At 49.4% G+C, this 15,392-nt stretch overlaps 2 protein-coding genes and 1 long non-coding RNA gene across 3 annotated transcripts in view; 1 reads left to right on the plus strand and 2 right to left on the minus strand.

Annotated features, from left to right (window-relative positions):
• LOC137633456 (tRNA 2'-phosphotransferase 1-like) overlaps window positions 1-3,023 on the plus strand; it is a 30,566-nt gene extending 27,543 nt beyond the window's left edge. Inside the window, exons 5-6 of the mRNA XM_068365750.1 lie at window positions 1,823-2,044; window positions 2,766-3,023. Coding sequence (XP_068221851.1) covers window positions 1,823-2,044; window positions 2,766-2,983 — 440 coding nt within the window. The 3' untranslated portion in view covers window positions 2,984-3,023. The remainder of the gene's footprint in view (window positions 1-1,822; window positions 2,045-2,765) is intronic.
• The window catches only part of LOC137633395 (uncharacterized), a 420,659-nt gene that overhangs the window by 149,501 nt on the left and 255,766 nt on the right, over window positions 1-15,392 (minus strand). The gene's annotated exons all lie outside the window — the stretch shown is intronic.
• Window positions 1-15,392, minus strand: part of LOC137633401 (uncharacterized) — a 217,750-nt gene that overhangs the window by 65,224 nt on the left and 137,134 nt on the right. The window lies entirely within an intron of this gene.

A 15,392-nucleotide genomic window follows, 5' to 3' on the forward strand; every position in this document is an offset into this window, starting at 1 on the left:
TAGGGGAAGGCAACATTCAGGTTCGCTCCTGAGTTGTTTGCTAGACTCAGAATCTTGGGGTCCCGGCCCTTCGGTCCAGCTCCTTCAAGATTTCGAGTCACCATTCTGTATCAGATGACCCAAACCTTCTCCTTCTTGCCAGTAAAGGAATTGAGGGGTTATCTTTGGGACAGCTGCAGTTTGACCTCACGTGCAGCCGGGTTGGGAGCACAGGAAGGACACAGGGGAGAGTCTCCAGTATACCTCTTCAGCTCGGACTCAAGGACATTCATCTCGACCTGAATCCAGACCCCCCTCCGTCACGTGGCCCTACAGCACGATGTCGGATACATCGCAATGTCCCTCGCCTTTGAGTAGTATTACTCTGTGACGCAGGTGCTACAAGCTGGAGTCTGGAAGTGTCTAATGACCTTCGCAGCCCGCTTCCTGCAGGGCGTGACCCACAGGTGTCTCGATACGTTTTCTATCGCTCTGTGGTGGCTACACAACAGCTGGTCTAACCTCAGGCTCCTTTTTGGACAGGTAGCAGAAGGTTGAGGGCATTGTTATCAGGTTTTAGTCTGCATGAACGAAAGAAGTATGTCTGGCCCTTACTTCTTTCTTCATCATCCCCTCTACTGGGAAGCAGCATCCTGGTCTCTGCATAGCTGACCTCAAACCTCTGCAGGTAAACCATGCTTCCTTGTGTTCCGAGTATTGAGTCAATACTGTCGCGTCCCCCATACCCTGACGAGGTGGTATTGGGAACGTCCTAACCCAGAGTTCCTTCTGGAACTCCAGGTCAACTGCCTAGGACGGGTCACACTTCTTCCTTCACACACAAGCTTATGTAGGCCACACGGTTCCTTGCGGAGCAAGGAACTTGTGAGGTGCAGGGACTCCTTTTCTCGAGTGCGACTCACTCGGATTCTGAGTCCCCGGGTAAAGCCAAAGCCAGTATGGCTGGGGACTTTCCACCCTTCCTAAGGGGTAAGTCACCCAATGTAAATAGCGTGGTTTGTATTTCGGTTACGGAACAAATGACAAATTCGAAGATAATTTGTATTTTTCCTAACCATACAAACCTTAGCTATTTACATATATTTGCCCACCAGCCCTGTCCCCCAAGACAAGTCCTACCTCTAAGTGAAAGTGAAGCATTCACCGGTGTGTGAGGGGGGGAGGGGTAGCTAGCTACCACTCCCCTACCCCCCTGCTAACTAGCGCGGGGTTAATACACCCTCGTTAAATTCTAATGGCTCGCCATTTCAGCTGCGCTAAAAGGTAAACCCAATGTAAATAGCTAAGGTTTGTATGGTTAGGAAAAATACAAATTATCTTCGAATTTGTCATATTTTTACTGTGTTTTGCTCCTTAAATCTGATGTAAGCAGGCTTACTCAAAAAAGTTATGGATGAATTTGATGAAAATTTCAAGACATGTTAGAAATGGGATAACTAAGAAGGTATTAGATTTACCCTGTGATCGTATTCACCATCCAGATCCAAGAGTTTTTATCTAAAGGATTCTTAACTATTGCGAGATTGGACCAAATTGGAAATTCTTGCTTATTACTCGAGTAAAGCACAGTATACTCGGTAGAAACTTTTAAGCATTAAGCTATCGTAAGGTCTAGCAATGGCTACGTTATGGTTCTGATATTATATTATTCCGGACCTGCAGATCCAGGATGGGAACATGTAAATAGAGATCTAGTGAAGATCGAGATGGTGTGATAGAGGGAATCGAGGTCTGTTCTCTCTGAGTGCTCATTTTACTTGTTTTTAATGTTTTAGTTGATAGTACGTATTTTGCCTTTTGTTAATTCAATGCACTTCTTCAGGTGAAAGAGAAGGCAGGAAGACATTCCGCCTCCCGAGACGCACGTTTATCACGAGCCTCCTCCCAGTGAAGATTGAAGAGGCCAAGCATCCGCTGCTTCTGTGCGGCGATCACGACAGCCGAATACGCGTATTCACACGCGAGAGTTTATGCGACTATTTTCCAGAAGCGGTTCTTAACGGTCACGAAGACTGGGTGACATCGCTGGACATTATGCGAGAAGGTTAGTTTCCGAGATCTTATTTACCTGATTTAGGACCTTGTATTGTTTATCTTTTATATTGTATGTTACAGAGGGGTGAGATGTCCCGAGGAAGGAAAAGAAAAGGGTCTGGTTTGGAGCTGCAATGAAGGAAGATCAAAAAATGAGTCAGACGTAGTGTGACGAGAGACCAGTAGGAATTGCCAAACAATAATTAAGTGAAGGAAATGTAATCTAAACCAGATGGGAATTGAGGCAGAAAATACTTCAGACTGTGTAAAGTGGCTAACACGCCTTTTGAATTGAGTAAAGAGAATATTTAATGCAAAGACTAAATATTCAGGGAATGAAAAATCATTGTTAGATTATGAATTCATTACCTCTGCCAATGAGTTTATAAAATGACCAGCATTTATTAATTTATTTACTTATACGTTTGTTTGTTGTCTGTTAGCAAGATTATGTTGAAACGTCTTGCTTGATTTCCACCAACTTTGAACCACTGATAGGTATTATTATGCTTTGGATGAACCCATTGAATTTTGAAGGTGAACCACAGCAAGATCACAATTCTAGTTATGATTGTTGTTATTATATATAGACAGTAGATTATACAAAAGGTCAACATAAGAAAAAGGGGAAGGTTGGTCCCTAGACTTGAATGAAATGTTGGAAATATTCAGGTAGCTCTTTTTACTTGTTTTGAGAATGCATTTGGAACATAAATATTATTACCTTTCAGATAATGGCGGATTATTGCTTGCCAGCGGTCCGAAGGACTCCTCCGTTTGTGTCTGGAAAGTCTCGGTGCTGGAGAAAGGAGACGACGTGAAGGATGCGGAAGACAGGGAAGACAAAGTTCTGAGGCTGCGCAGCATCGTGTTCCGAGTCAAACCGCTCCTCCGGCGACAAGGACGTGACGATATCTGTGTTGCTCGATACTATCTTAGCTGGTCATGAAAAGGCTTGAGATCAGAAGTGCCTTGGGCTGGTCCAATGATCAAAGGTGAGTAGTGGATCATTTGGTGTTCTGTGTTGATAGAATCCAAGTGGTCATGATAATATACTTTTGTTCCGTAACTGAAATACAAACCACACTATTTAATATGGGTATTACTTCCGGCGTAGCTGAAATGATGAGCCATTAGAGTTTTAACGAGGGTTTACTACCCCCCCCCTCACACACCTGTGTGCTGAGCTCACTTTACTATCGGCTCGGGTGGTAGCCGGATGTGTCCGCTTTCACCCTTGCCTCTTTGACAGCCATTAATGCTTTTGTTTTTGTTTTACTTACTTTTTCTTATACTTGTAATATATATATATAAACATTCTTTATGTTTATGTATATATTTGTGTATAGAAAGGTAGTAAGTTTTCTTTTCAGTGTTTGTGCTGTGTGTGTGATGTACGACAACGACACTTGCGTAGTGCAAGGCCACCACGGTTTCACGTCATAGGGTACGGCCTCTCCCTCTTGGTCCATAGGTCTTTCCTTCGGCTTTTCCGTTAACTCGGCCCCCATTGGGAATCGTCATCGCTGGACTCTCTTCATTCATCTATTATCTTCGCTGTTCCTCTTTTCCTACGAGGAACTTTGATTCTCAGCGAAGGGAATGTGGGAGTTTAGATTGACTACGGTCTCTCTCTACTTGAGGTCGTTCACCCCTTACTATTACTACGTACTATTACGGCTGCTCCTTCCCGTTGCTATTCCACTTATTTGTCTCAATTATTTTTAATGGAATCTAATTGTTTTTTTAACTTTTCAGCTTCTCTGTGGGGAACACTTCCCTTTGGGGGTCAGTGGTTCTTACTATTAGTGAACATTCTTAGATGATTTAGATAATTATAATTCTGTTTTTATTACAATTGCTCCGCCCTCCCCCTTCTCCCGTGAATGTCAGTGGGGGAGGAGGGTGCATACTTAATTTTTAATTCTTATTTTTTGCTATTCCCTCTGGGTTACTCTTCGGAGTTCCTCCCTGGGGAAATTTTGTTAATGTTTAATTGTTCCGTAACTGAAATACAAACCACGCTATTTACATGGGGTAATTACTTCAGCTTAGCTGAAATGACGAGCCATTAGAATTTTAACGAGGGTTTACTACCCCTCTGTTAGTTAGCGGGGGGTAGGGAGGGGTAGCTTGCTACCCCTCCCCACTCACACACACAGTGAGTGCTCCACTTTACTTTTGGCTCGGATGGCGAGCAGATGTCTCTGCTCCCATCCTCGCTTGACGGCCATTGATGTTTTGTCTTTTACTTACTTTTTCTTATACTTATACTTATATATTTAAACATTACTGATGTTTATATATATTCTGGTATAGAATATAGTAAGTTTCCTTTTCTGTGTTTGTGCTGTGTGTGTAGAGTACGACTACGAGAGTGAAACGCTGGCTTAGCACTAGGCCACCACGATTTCCTTCATGGTCCCGGCCGCTCACTCCTAGGCCACCACGATTGCCTTCATGGAGAGCGGCCCCTCTCTCGAGGTCGTTCACCTCTTACTATGTACTATGACTCTACGATAGCTTCTCGGGCCGAGTTGCTATTCCGTTTAATTTGTCTCAATTAATTTTTTACGAAATCTAATTGTATTTTTAACTTTTCAGCTCTGGGAACACTTCTCTTCGAGGGTCTGTGATTCTTGGGACATTCAAAATCAGTTACGTAATTATAGTTATTATAATTCTGTTTTTGTTTAGTTCTCCGCCCTCCCCCTTCCCCGTGAGTGTCTGTGGGGGAAGAGGGCGTATACCTAACTTCGTTCTTATGTTTCCCTTTCCCTCGGGGTTACTCTTCGGAGTTCCACCCGGGGGAATTTCTGTTGAATGATTATTTATTTTTTTTATTTTTCCAGTTTACTATGCTGTTTCTTCGCTGGACTGGAGTGTACCAACGAAGCTGAGCTGTCCTGTTTATGCCTGGGGAGTCTGCTGTCGCTGCCGTCTCTCTAGGGCATCGTCATAGGCGTTATCCCTTCTCTTAGAAGTTCTCTCGTGACGACTGTCAGCTCTTCAGTGCATCCTAGAACGATAAGGAGGTTCGCCTCCAAGGGTAGTTAGTTAACTTCCCTCCTTACCCTTTTCCTGGTCCTTAGGTGGTTATGCTCTTGGGGCTGAGCGACCGCCCTTGTAACTATGCTCAAGGGGCTGAGCGGTTGCAAGGTTGGACCAGGGTACTTCAAGCGACTATGCTCTCGGGGCTGAGCGGTCGCTTCTGTAGCTATGCTCAAGGGGCTGAGCAGCTGCAGGATCAGTCTTTTGACCTCTCTCGTTCGCGAGGGAGGCTGCTCTAAGGACTCCTCTCCGGAGGATTGTTCCTGTTTACATCAGCTGATCCTACGGTCCTTAGGGTCACCATCACCAGTCTCTTCTACGAAGTGTTCACCTCTCTCGTTCGCGAGAGAGGCCACTCATAGAGACTCCTCTTCGGAGGTTTGTTCCTGTTGGAACAGCTTGCTGTTCAGTCACTAACAATTCGGTGTTTAGTGACATGGAAACTTCGGTTTCTCGTTACACTGACCCTTCGGGGTCTCGTAACATTAGTTACATAGATCCCTTGGGCTCTCGTAACTTTAGTCACTTCTACACTTCGTTGAGTAGTGACAGGGAAACTTCGGTTTCTCGTTGCGCTGACCCTTCGGGGTCTCGAAACTCAACCCTTCGGGGTCTCGAAACTCAACCCTTCGGGGTCTCGCAACACAGGCTACGTTAGACCTTTGGTTTCTCGTGGCCTTAGTGGACCTGCTGACCTGCCGTATCCGTTCCTGGCTGCTGACGCGCTTTGAGCGCCCACGCTCCCCGTTATCCAACGGGCTCCGATCCCTTCGGGGCAGAAGAGGCTTTCTCACATCGTGAGTAAGTCCCTTAAGCACCAGGTATCCCCTGCGCGCCAACGTTCGCTTGCGCGCTAGCGCTCGACTGCTGTTCCTGAGACTGCCTTCCAGAGACATCCTGTTCCAGAGGCTGCTATCCAACGTTCCCTGCACATTAGCACACAGGTGCTCACCAGCGGTTCAGCCTGCAGTGTCTCCAAGTCTCTTCTACGATGGGCACCTCTCCCGTTCGCGGGAGAGGTCCCTCCTAGAGACGACTCCTCGGAGTGTCAAGCAGTACTTCCAGTTGATCGTCGGCTCTCTGACGCAGACTTGCCTTGGTCCTCTTCAGGGGATGCCCTCCCTTTTAGAGACTCATCCCAGTTCCTGATCTACGAGTTAGCCGATCCTTCAACCTAGCGCACGCGCGCACTCGCGCCGACGATCTTCTGATGCGCACTAGGCACGCAAGCGCCGACGATCTTCATACGCGCGTAAGCGCCGAAGATCGTCCGCGTGTGGGATGGTTTCCCGCGCGCGATCATCGAGGATCACCCGCGCTGGGTTTTCCGCGCACAATCGTCGAAGATCGTCCGCATGCAGGCAACGATTGACATCAAGCGCACTCGCGCACTCGCGCAGTTACGCGCGCGCGCCGATGATCTTCTGAGACGCACTAGGCGTGCAAGCGACGACAATCTTCATACGCATAAGCGCTGACGATCGCCCGCGCGTGAAATGGTTTCCCGCGCGCGATCATCGACGATCATCCGCGCCCGGGAAACCGCGCGCGATCATTGAAGATTGTCCGCGCTTCTATTATATTTCGAGCGCCGACGATCTTCACACACGTGTAAGCGCCGAAGATCATGTTGTACGCGCGCGATCGCCGATGATCTTCTTATGACGATCGTCTTTCATAGCCGAAAATCGTGCGCGCGCGGGCACTGATGGTTTCCCGTGTGCAATCGCCAACGATCTTCAGTTGCGCGCAAGCGCTGACGATTTTCTGTTGCGCGTAAGCTCCAAAGATCGTCCGCGTGCGGGATGGTTTCCCCCACGCAATCGCCCACGATCTTCTTATGCGCTCAAGCTCCAACGATCGTCTTACTTAGACGAAGATCATCCGCGCGCGGTCACCGATGGTTCCCCGCTTGCAATCACCGACGATCTTCTTTCGCGCTAGCGCCGACAATCTTCATACGCGCGGAAGCACCGAGGATCGTTCGCGCGGGCATCGATGGTTTCCCGCGCGCGATCGCCGATACGCCCACGTTCACGCGAGTACGCGTGCGCGAATATCCTGTTACGCACGGTTCATTCACACGCTACCCAGGACAGGGATTTTCCCGCAATCATCAGCGTGATCGGCGCACCGATCGCCAACGCGATCACGCCCGAGTTACATCAGGGATTCTGTTGAACAGGCCATCATCGCGATCCCCTACCCGCAAGTGCAGAACAGCGCCCTCGCCGGAGGAGGGGAGGTTTCCGGACAGGTCTAAGGACTCTTCTCCCTTCATTGCAGATTCTCTACAGGCGAACCTTCATGTGTCAACTCCTCCAAGGGATCGAACGATCCTCTTCCCTCCAGAGGGAGTATCTGACGGCGCGACTGTCTGTCAGCAGCCTTGTGTTGACACTGTTGTCAGAGCTCTTTCGCAGGCGATGTAGCCTGTGCTTTCTGACTGGGGCCACAATTCAGTGGCAACGTCCTCCCCCCCTGAAGAGGAAGAGAGGAATCCCTGACGTGGTATCTCCTCCAAGGACTATCCTGTCTCTTCGCGAGCCCATACGTAAGGCTCTTATCCCTCCTCAGACTCCCCCCCCTCCCCTTCGGATGAGCATTACCCATCCCCAGGAGAGTCGGAAGATCCGGTCCTCTCCCCCATCACACCAATGGGGGAAACCCCGCCTCTTCCTGAGAAGTCTTCTCGTACGGAGTTGGCGAAAGCCTTACATCCTTCATTGCTGGAGTCCTGTATCCCTCCTAGGAGGGAACCGAAGGACTCGAAGACTGTTCCCAAGTCTTCCGCAAGGACCCGACAGGAACCGGATGGACCTTTGGAGAATGTCTGCGAGTCTCCCCAGGAAGAGCATCTGGGGACGGGAGACCTCACTGCCAGTCCGTCAGGAGGAGAGCTCCAGGAGTCAGAACATGCGTTCTGGTAAGTCCTGACCCTCATGAGGAACCTCAAGGGGATCCCAGACCCAGAGATTCCTCCTTGTGAAGGGAAGGATACAGTCCTGGACCGAATCTACGGCATCCAGAAATTCCCTAGGGCCAGTGCAGCTTTGCCCTGGTCTCAGGGGATGAAGAGCGCCAGAGACAAGGCCGAGGGCCAGCTCTCTGAGCTTGCCTCTTTCAATAGATCCAGTGTCGGTAACGAGCCCCTCCCTCCTCCCTGAGTAGGGATCGGGAAAGGGACAGGCCCTCCGGGCAGAAGTCCAGACCATGTAGAAGGACTCTCTCCAAGAGATTGTGGACGGGTCCCCAGGCTTCTACAATCGACTCCTCCCTGTGAGGAGGCGTCTGGAGGCTGGAGACCGGTCATCGACCTCTCGACGCTGAACGGGTTTGTCAAACAGTCTCCGTTCAGTATGGAGACGGCAGACACGGTCAGTCTTGCAGTGAGACCACAAGACTTCATGTGTACACTGGACCTGAAGGACGCGTACTTCCAAATCCCGGTCCACCCGTCTTCAAGGAAGTACTTTGGTTTTTGCCTGGAAGACAAGATCTACCAGTTCAAGGTGCGGTGCTTCGGTCTCTCCACAGCACCTCAAGTGTTCGCCGAGGTGTCCACTCTGATCTCTTCATGGGCTTACAGGATCGGCATCCGTCCCCTCCGTTTCCTGGGCGACTGGCTGATCCTAGCAGACTCGAAGGCAACCCTTCTTCGCCATCGGGACAAGTTTCTCGGACTTTGCCAAGTTCTAAGGATCATGGTGGTCCTCGAGAAGTCCTCTCAGCAGCCCTCTCAGAGTCTGGTATACCTAGGCATGGTCATAGACACCAATCTCCACAAAGCCTTCCCTTCAGACGACAGGATAGCAAGGCTGAGGAAGGTCGCGAGACCTTTCCTCACCAGAGAAGAACTTCCAACCCAAACGTGGTTACGTCTCCTCGACCATTTCTCCTCCCTGGCCTGTCTGGTTCCCAACAGTCGCCTCAAGATGAGTTCTCTCCAGTGGTGACTCAGGTCGCAGTGGAGTCAGGGACACGACTCCCTGGACACCTTGATCCCTATGGGACAACCGGAACAGACGGACCTCCAGTGGTGGGTAGCAGACGAGAATCTACGAAAGGGAGTGGACCTTCTCGTCCTCCCCCCAGACTTGATGCTGTTTTCGGACGCATCAAAGAAAGGGGGGCCCACGTTCTGAACCACAGGACCTCAGGCCGGTGGTCAGAACCAGGAAAGTACCTTCTCTAGACCTAGTAGAGATGAAGGCCGTGTTCCTGGCACTTCAGTAGCTCCACCAAGCCTGGCGGACTACTCTGTGGTTGTAAGGAGCGACAACACCACAGTGATGCTTATATGCTCAGACAGGCAGGTACTTTTTCAGAACAGCCATCCCATCTTGCAGTAGAGATACTGAGATGGCCTGAGTTCCCCTCGATCACCCTAGCAACTCGCTTCATTCCGGGCTAAGGAATGTGCTCACTGGCAGTCTGAGCAGTGCGACACAGATACTGGATACCGAGTGGTCTTTGGATCCTCGAGTAGCCTACAAAGTCCCGACTCTGTGGGGTTCCCCAACTGTGGACCGGTTCGCTACAGCACTGATCTACAAGCTCCCGCTCTATTGGTCCCCGGTCCCGGACCCCAAGGCCCTCTGGTGAGATGCCTTCCAACAACGGTGGGACAACATCGATATGTACGCCTTCCCCCGTTCTGTCTGATGAGGAGAGTACTCTACAAGACCAGAGTATCGGTCAGTCTCTCAATGACCTCCGTAGCTCCGCTAGGGCATCTTGTAGGATGGCTCACCAGACCTTCTGTAACTCCTTAAGGAACCTCGGAGGGAACTCCCTCCACGTCACAGGTTACTCACGCAACCACATGCCAACATCCTCCACAAAGCCATAGCTTCGCTTCGATTTCACGCCGGAAGACCATCCAGCATCTCCTCAAAGAGAGAGGATTTTCGCAACAAGTTGCGAACAGGATATTTGGACTCCTGCGCAAGTCTTCCGCAGTAGTCTACCAGGCGAAGGGGCGAGTTTACTGTGGTCGGTGTCGTGGAAAGGGTATCCCTCCACACGATGCCACTTCTAGCAATAGCGGAGCTCCTCGTGTATGTGCGGGATGAAATGTGCCTTTCAGTTTCGCCAGTGAAAGGCTATCTCTCAGCCTTAAGTCTTGCCTTCAGGCTCAAAGGATAGACATTTCTTCCTCGCTGGATCTCTCTCTCCTCATACGAAGCCATGTTCTCTCCTGCCCTCAGTCGGAAGTGAGACCTCCTCCTTGGAACGTGGTTCGAGTCCTCAAGTCTCTAAAGAGACCTCCCTACGAACCACTACCTAAGGCTCCAGATCACCACCTTACCGGGTAGACAGTGTTCCTGCTAGCCTTAGCCTCGACCAAGCGAGTCACATTGTCTCTCATACGACATCGCCCATTCAAGGGGATAGGGGGAGGTAACGTTCAGGTTCGTCCCTGAGTTTTGTTGCCAAGACTCAGAACCCGGGAGTGCCGGACCCGCGGTTCGACTCTTTCCAGGTTTCGAGTCTCTGTCCTGTAACAGATGACCCAGACCATCTCCTACCTTGCCAGTAGGGAGTCTGAGGTTGTGTCTTAAGAGAAGAGCTGCAGTTCGTCCCCAGGTTCAAGCCTGGTTCGTGGACACTGGGAAAATGAAGAGAGGGGTCACCAGGAACACCATCTCAGCCTGGATTCGCAAGGTAATACACCTGGCCTTGAATCCTGACCCTTCTCCGTCACATCGCCCTAGAGGGCATGATGCCAAGGGCGTAGCTACGTCCCTGCCCTTCATGAAGTATCATTCAGTGACGCAGGTCCTTCAAGCGGGGGTGTTAAAGCGTTAGACCACCTTCACAGCCCACTACCTGCAAGACGTGACCCACAGGAGGCTCGATACGTTTTCTATCGGCCCTGTGGTGGCTGCACAACAGCTGGTCTAAACCTCAGGCTCCTTAATGGACAAGTAGCAGAAGGTTCAGGGCATTGTTACCTGGTTTTAGTCTGCATGATTGAAAAGATCTGTCTGGCCCTTATTCTTTTCTTCATCTTCTCCTCCCTTGGAGAAAGCAGTATCCTGGGTTCTCTGCATAGCTGACCTCAAACCACTGCAGGTAGACCATGCTTCCTTGTGTTCCTAGTATTAAAGTTAATACTGTCACGTCCCCATACCCTGGTGAGGTGGTATTGGGAGAGTCCTAGCCTAGATTTCCTTCTGAGGAACTCCAGGTCAACTTCCTAGGACGAGTCACTTTTCACCTTCGCACACACCTTACGTAGGCCGCGGCAGTTTCACAACCGCTAGCGAGGAGCAGGGATTCCCTATTGTCCGAGTACTTTAACGCTCGAATATGGAATCCCCGGGCAAGCCAAAGCCAGTATGGCAGGGACTTACCACCCTTCCTAAGGGCTAAGTCACCCCATGTAAATAGCGTGGTTTGTATTCCAGTTACGGAACAAATGACAAATTCGTAGATAATTTGTATTTTTCCTAACTATACAAACCTAAGCTAGTTACACATATTTGCCCGCCAGCCCTGTCCCGCAAGATAAGTCCTGCCTCTAAGTAAAGTGGAGCACGCACTGTGTGTGTGAGGGGGGAGGGGTAGCAAGCTACCCCTCCCTACCCCCGCTAACTAGCGGAGGGGTAGTAAACCCTCGTTAAATTTCTTATGGCTCGTCATTCAGCTACGCTGAAGTAATTACCCCATGTAAATAGCTAAGATTTGTATAGTTAGGAAAAATACAAATTATTTACGAATTTGTCATTTTTACCAAAGAGTAGAATGCTAAATTAGGCAGTGAATTTTATTCAGTGGAGGGTGCCTCTGTTCGGACCTGTCGTTTTCCCAGCCTTAGACCTCTGTCAAGCTCCCGGACCCAGGGGAGAAGTTAAGTCGAACGGCGAAAGGAATCGAGAAGGTAGCCGGGCGTTACAGTCTTTTAAGACCCGAACAGAAGTCCCCTCAAGCATTTTCTGTCGATCCCCAGAACGCTCACCTTCGCTATAGATAAGGCGAGGTAATAGTGTTTTCTAACATCAAACGCGTGCTTCAGGCGCGAAGCTGAAAACAAAATTAGATTCATTTTGCGTGTGTTACGTTTCATGCGGCGCGGACATAGTGCCGCCGCTTCCACCAGATGGATGTTCGTCTCCCGACAGTTGGGAGCTCTATGGGATCGATGAAGATAATGCTGCATTCGTTTCGCCTACGGTTGATCCTTGGTCTTTGCTGTTAGACATGAAACAGCAACTATCTTCGTTTATGCAGTCTTATCAGCCTGCCGTTGGCAGTGCGGTTGGGTGTCCCGATTCCGGTAATGACTCGTTGTCGCACAGGCGGCCTACCAGCCGCAATGTTCAACGGTGGGAGAAGGTGGATGCATCGCTTCGAGTACCTGCTCAACGCCAACCGACCGCTCATAGCGCCTAGTGTCAGTCTATTCAGGCGCGCTGACGTTCGCTAGGCAGCAGAGCATGCTACCAAGCGACATAACAGACAGCAGAGCCGAGCGAAGCGTCAGCGGAACGGTGCGTCAACGGAGCGAAGCGTCAACGGAGCGGAGCGTCAGCATCAGTGTGGACGCTTCGCTACCTATGGCAATAGACTTTGATGTCTACCTAACCATGACCGTCTAGCGTTAAGTTATTGTTGCTCCAGGCACTATATTAAGGCATAAATCTTAACTAGAAAGATATTATTTTCTCGGATCAAGGCCTGCTGGGCTAATTCTTGGTTGGGAGAACTAGAATTAAAACCTCTAAGCATTGAGGTCTGAATTCAGAATCCTAAGGAGTGGATTCCTAGGAATCAAGATTTCTCTTCCTAGGATAGAGTCTTGTAGGAGGAAGGGAGTGACTTTCAGAAACTCATGAGAGTTTTTCTGAAGAGTTTCCCTGTTATTTTATACCTGCTGCTCCTCGTTCCGACTTCAGAGTTTTCGCTAGTTGGGTTGAAGGTGTCTCTATTTATTTTATTATTATTTCCAGCCAGGCTACAACCCTAGTTGAGAAAGCAAGATGCTATAACCCAAAGGGCTTCTATAGGGAAAGATGGCTCAGTAAGGAACTAAGAAAATAGATAAATTAACATTAAATCATTCTCAGAAGAGTAACAGTGTAAAGAGACAGTGCTGATAGGTCAGTGCAATAACGCATCCTCAGTGCAGTAACGAACCTAACTGTAGAGGTTGGTGTAGCAGCGCCTGCAGCTGAAACAGTAGGAAGTGCATTAAGGCCTTTATGAGAATAGAGCGTAAGAGTATATCTCCCACCACGGGCAGATCTTTTATGATTTAATGTACAGTATTATGGTTTAAAACGCTCTTGTTCAGTGACTCGTAAACATAGCACAGTGCACTGGAGGAGGTGTTTGTTCGTGTTCGTCCTTCTCCTAGCCCGACACCTCTTCCTTACTTCCCAACTCCTGGGAGAAGGAATGTCGGTAGGCTGAGGTATATTGCGGACCTTGTGCGCTAAACGTATGTTCCACTTAGCGATCCTGTCGATGCAGTCCAAGACGTTCCCTCTCCGCTTTGGAATGATGAATTAAAGCTCTTTTCTTTGCCTACGATTGTCGAACTATGACGTCACAACCATGTGACATAGTCTCTTGAGAAGAGCGAAGTTTGGATGTCTTGAAGCGATCAGTTCGTCATCGTTATGGTATCACGGATCTTGTGACTTTTTTCTGCCTAATAGGACACAGTTCCCTGACGAGGATGGCGTTCTACGTTTTCCCTGTCTACTAGACTAGGAAGTTACTTGTCATGTACGCACGCGAACAGGACTTACCATCGCAGCAGGCGTGTCGCGATGCTTAAGCTGGAAGCAATCGAGCATGTTTTCTTCCACGAGAGAAGTGGAAGTCAGACAAGTCGCATACAATCCTAGCTCTTCCTCTGGAATCTTGCACACTTTCAGGGAAGAAAGAGTTTGTCCTCGTCGAAGGACGCAAAACCTAGACTTGGTAGTCACCAACCAATACGTCCAAGACCTTTCTGGAGTCGTATGTTTTCTAATAAATTATCCTGCAGTAACTGATGTTCGCTGGAGGTTATCCTTTCAAAAGAAGGCGACGTGTCAGCACCAAAATCGTGTAGGACACTTAGTTCATCGGGGGAAAAGGTGCTCAGTTTGCTTCTGTTCACGCTTCTTCTCCTCCCCCAGTTTGGGGGAATGTCTAGTACTTTCCTCTGGGGTCTAGCGACTACTGTTGACGGTATCTCGCAGCATTAGATACATTCAGGTCGCGCACAAGGCGCGCTGGAAATGTCATAGGGACTTTCCCAGGTCGCTGACGGAACTACGGTTGATGATCTCTCACAGCTATCGCTCACGCTTGAGTTGGCGCACACGCTGCCCCGCTAGTGTAGGTTTGGTCTGAGCTAAAAGAGGTCAATTTCATCTCTTTTTGGTATTTACGATTCTCGGGGTAAAAAATTTCTCGTAAAAGAGTCTAAGGACTACCATAGACCAAAGAAACGGTCTTCCGATAGTATAAGACAGAGTAGGTCTCCGATGCTCAGCAACACTTCCTCGCAGAGATATGCTCGTGTTACGGGAAGCGTTAGAGCAGACGCATGTGGCAGTCTGGTCTCTCCTTTACGGCAGATGTCACGCAGACGCCAGTTCTGGTCTCTCCCTCATGCAGTCACAGACGCAGACGCCAGTCTGGTCGTATGTTGGACACTGACAGTCAAAGTTGATCCTTTCAACAAGTTGTCTCATCTTCGTGGTCTGCGGGACACGCGACTACCACTCATGCAGACGCATGCTACACGCAGACAGCTCTCGGCAAACTGGTCAATCTGAAATCCTAAGCAACCTAGACACATGTGTCAGCCTGGACATATGCTGGATAAGGTCAGTCAGGTTTTTCCCGCGTCATGATAGACTAACTGTTGCTTCTTTGCGCCACTGACCAGACGCGATGCAGTCGCCACCTCGCGGCACGCTGTAGATTTGCAACAGGCGAGACGCAAACAGAGCGCTGTATCCTCACGGCAAGGTGAACGCATACAGCACGCTGACACCTTATGGCAATGCAAGCACATACAGCATTATGGTCGCATGCTAGACGCATACAGTCAAGTCTTTTTCTCACAGCAGTATGGACAGATGATTGTCTCTCCTTCGCGTCTCTCTGGCCACACAGCTAATGCTCCCTCGCGTCAAGCTTTTGGCTTTAAGTATGTCGAACCCTCGATGGTAACACGCGATCAGGTCTTAACCTCACAGCATGAGGTTCACGTTGTTGATGCTTCTTTTCAACAAGCCTTGCTTCAATGTCGGTTTCTGGCGACCGATCTGGACGCGTTTCGGGAGGCGGTCTAGATCTTG

This window comes from Palaemon carinicauda, chromosome 43 (genome assembly GCF_036898095.1).
Source record: "Palaemon carinicauda isolate YSFRI2023 chromosome 43, ASM3689809v2, whole genome shotgun sequence".
NCBI lineage: Eukaryota > Metazoa > Arthropoda > Malacostraca > Decapoda > Palaemonidae > Palaemon > Palaemon carinicauda.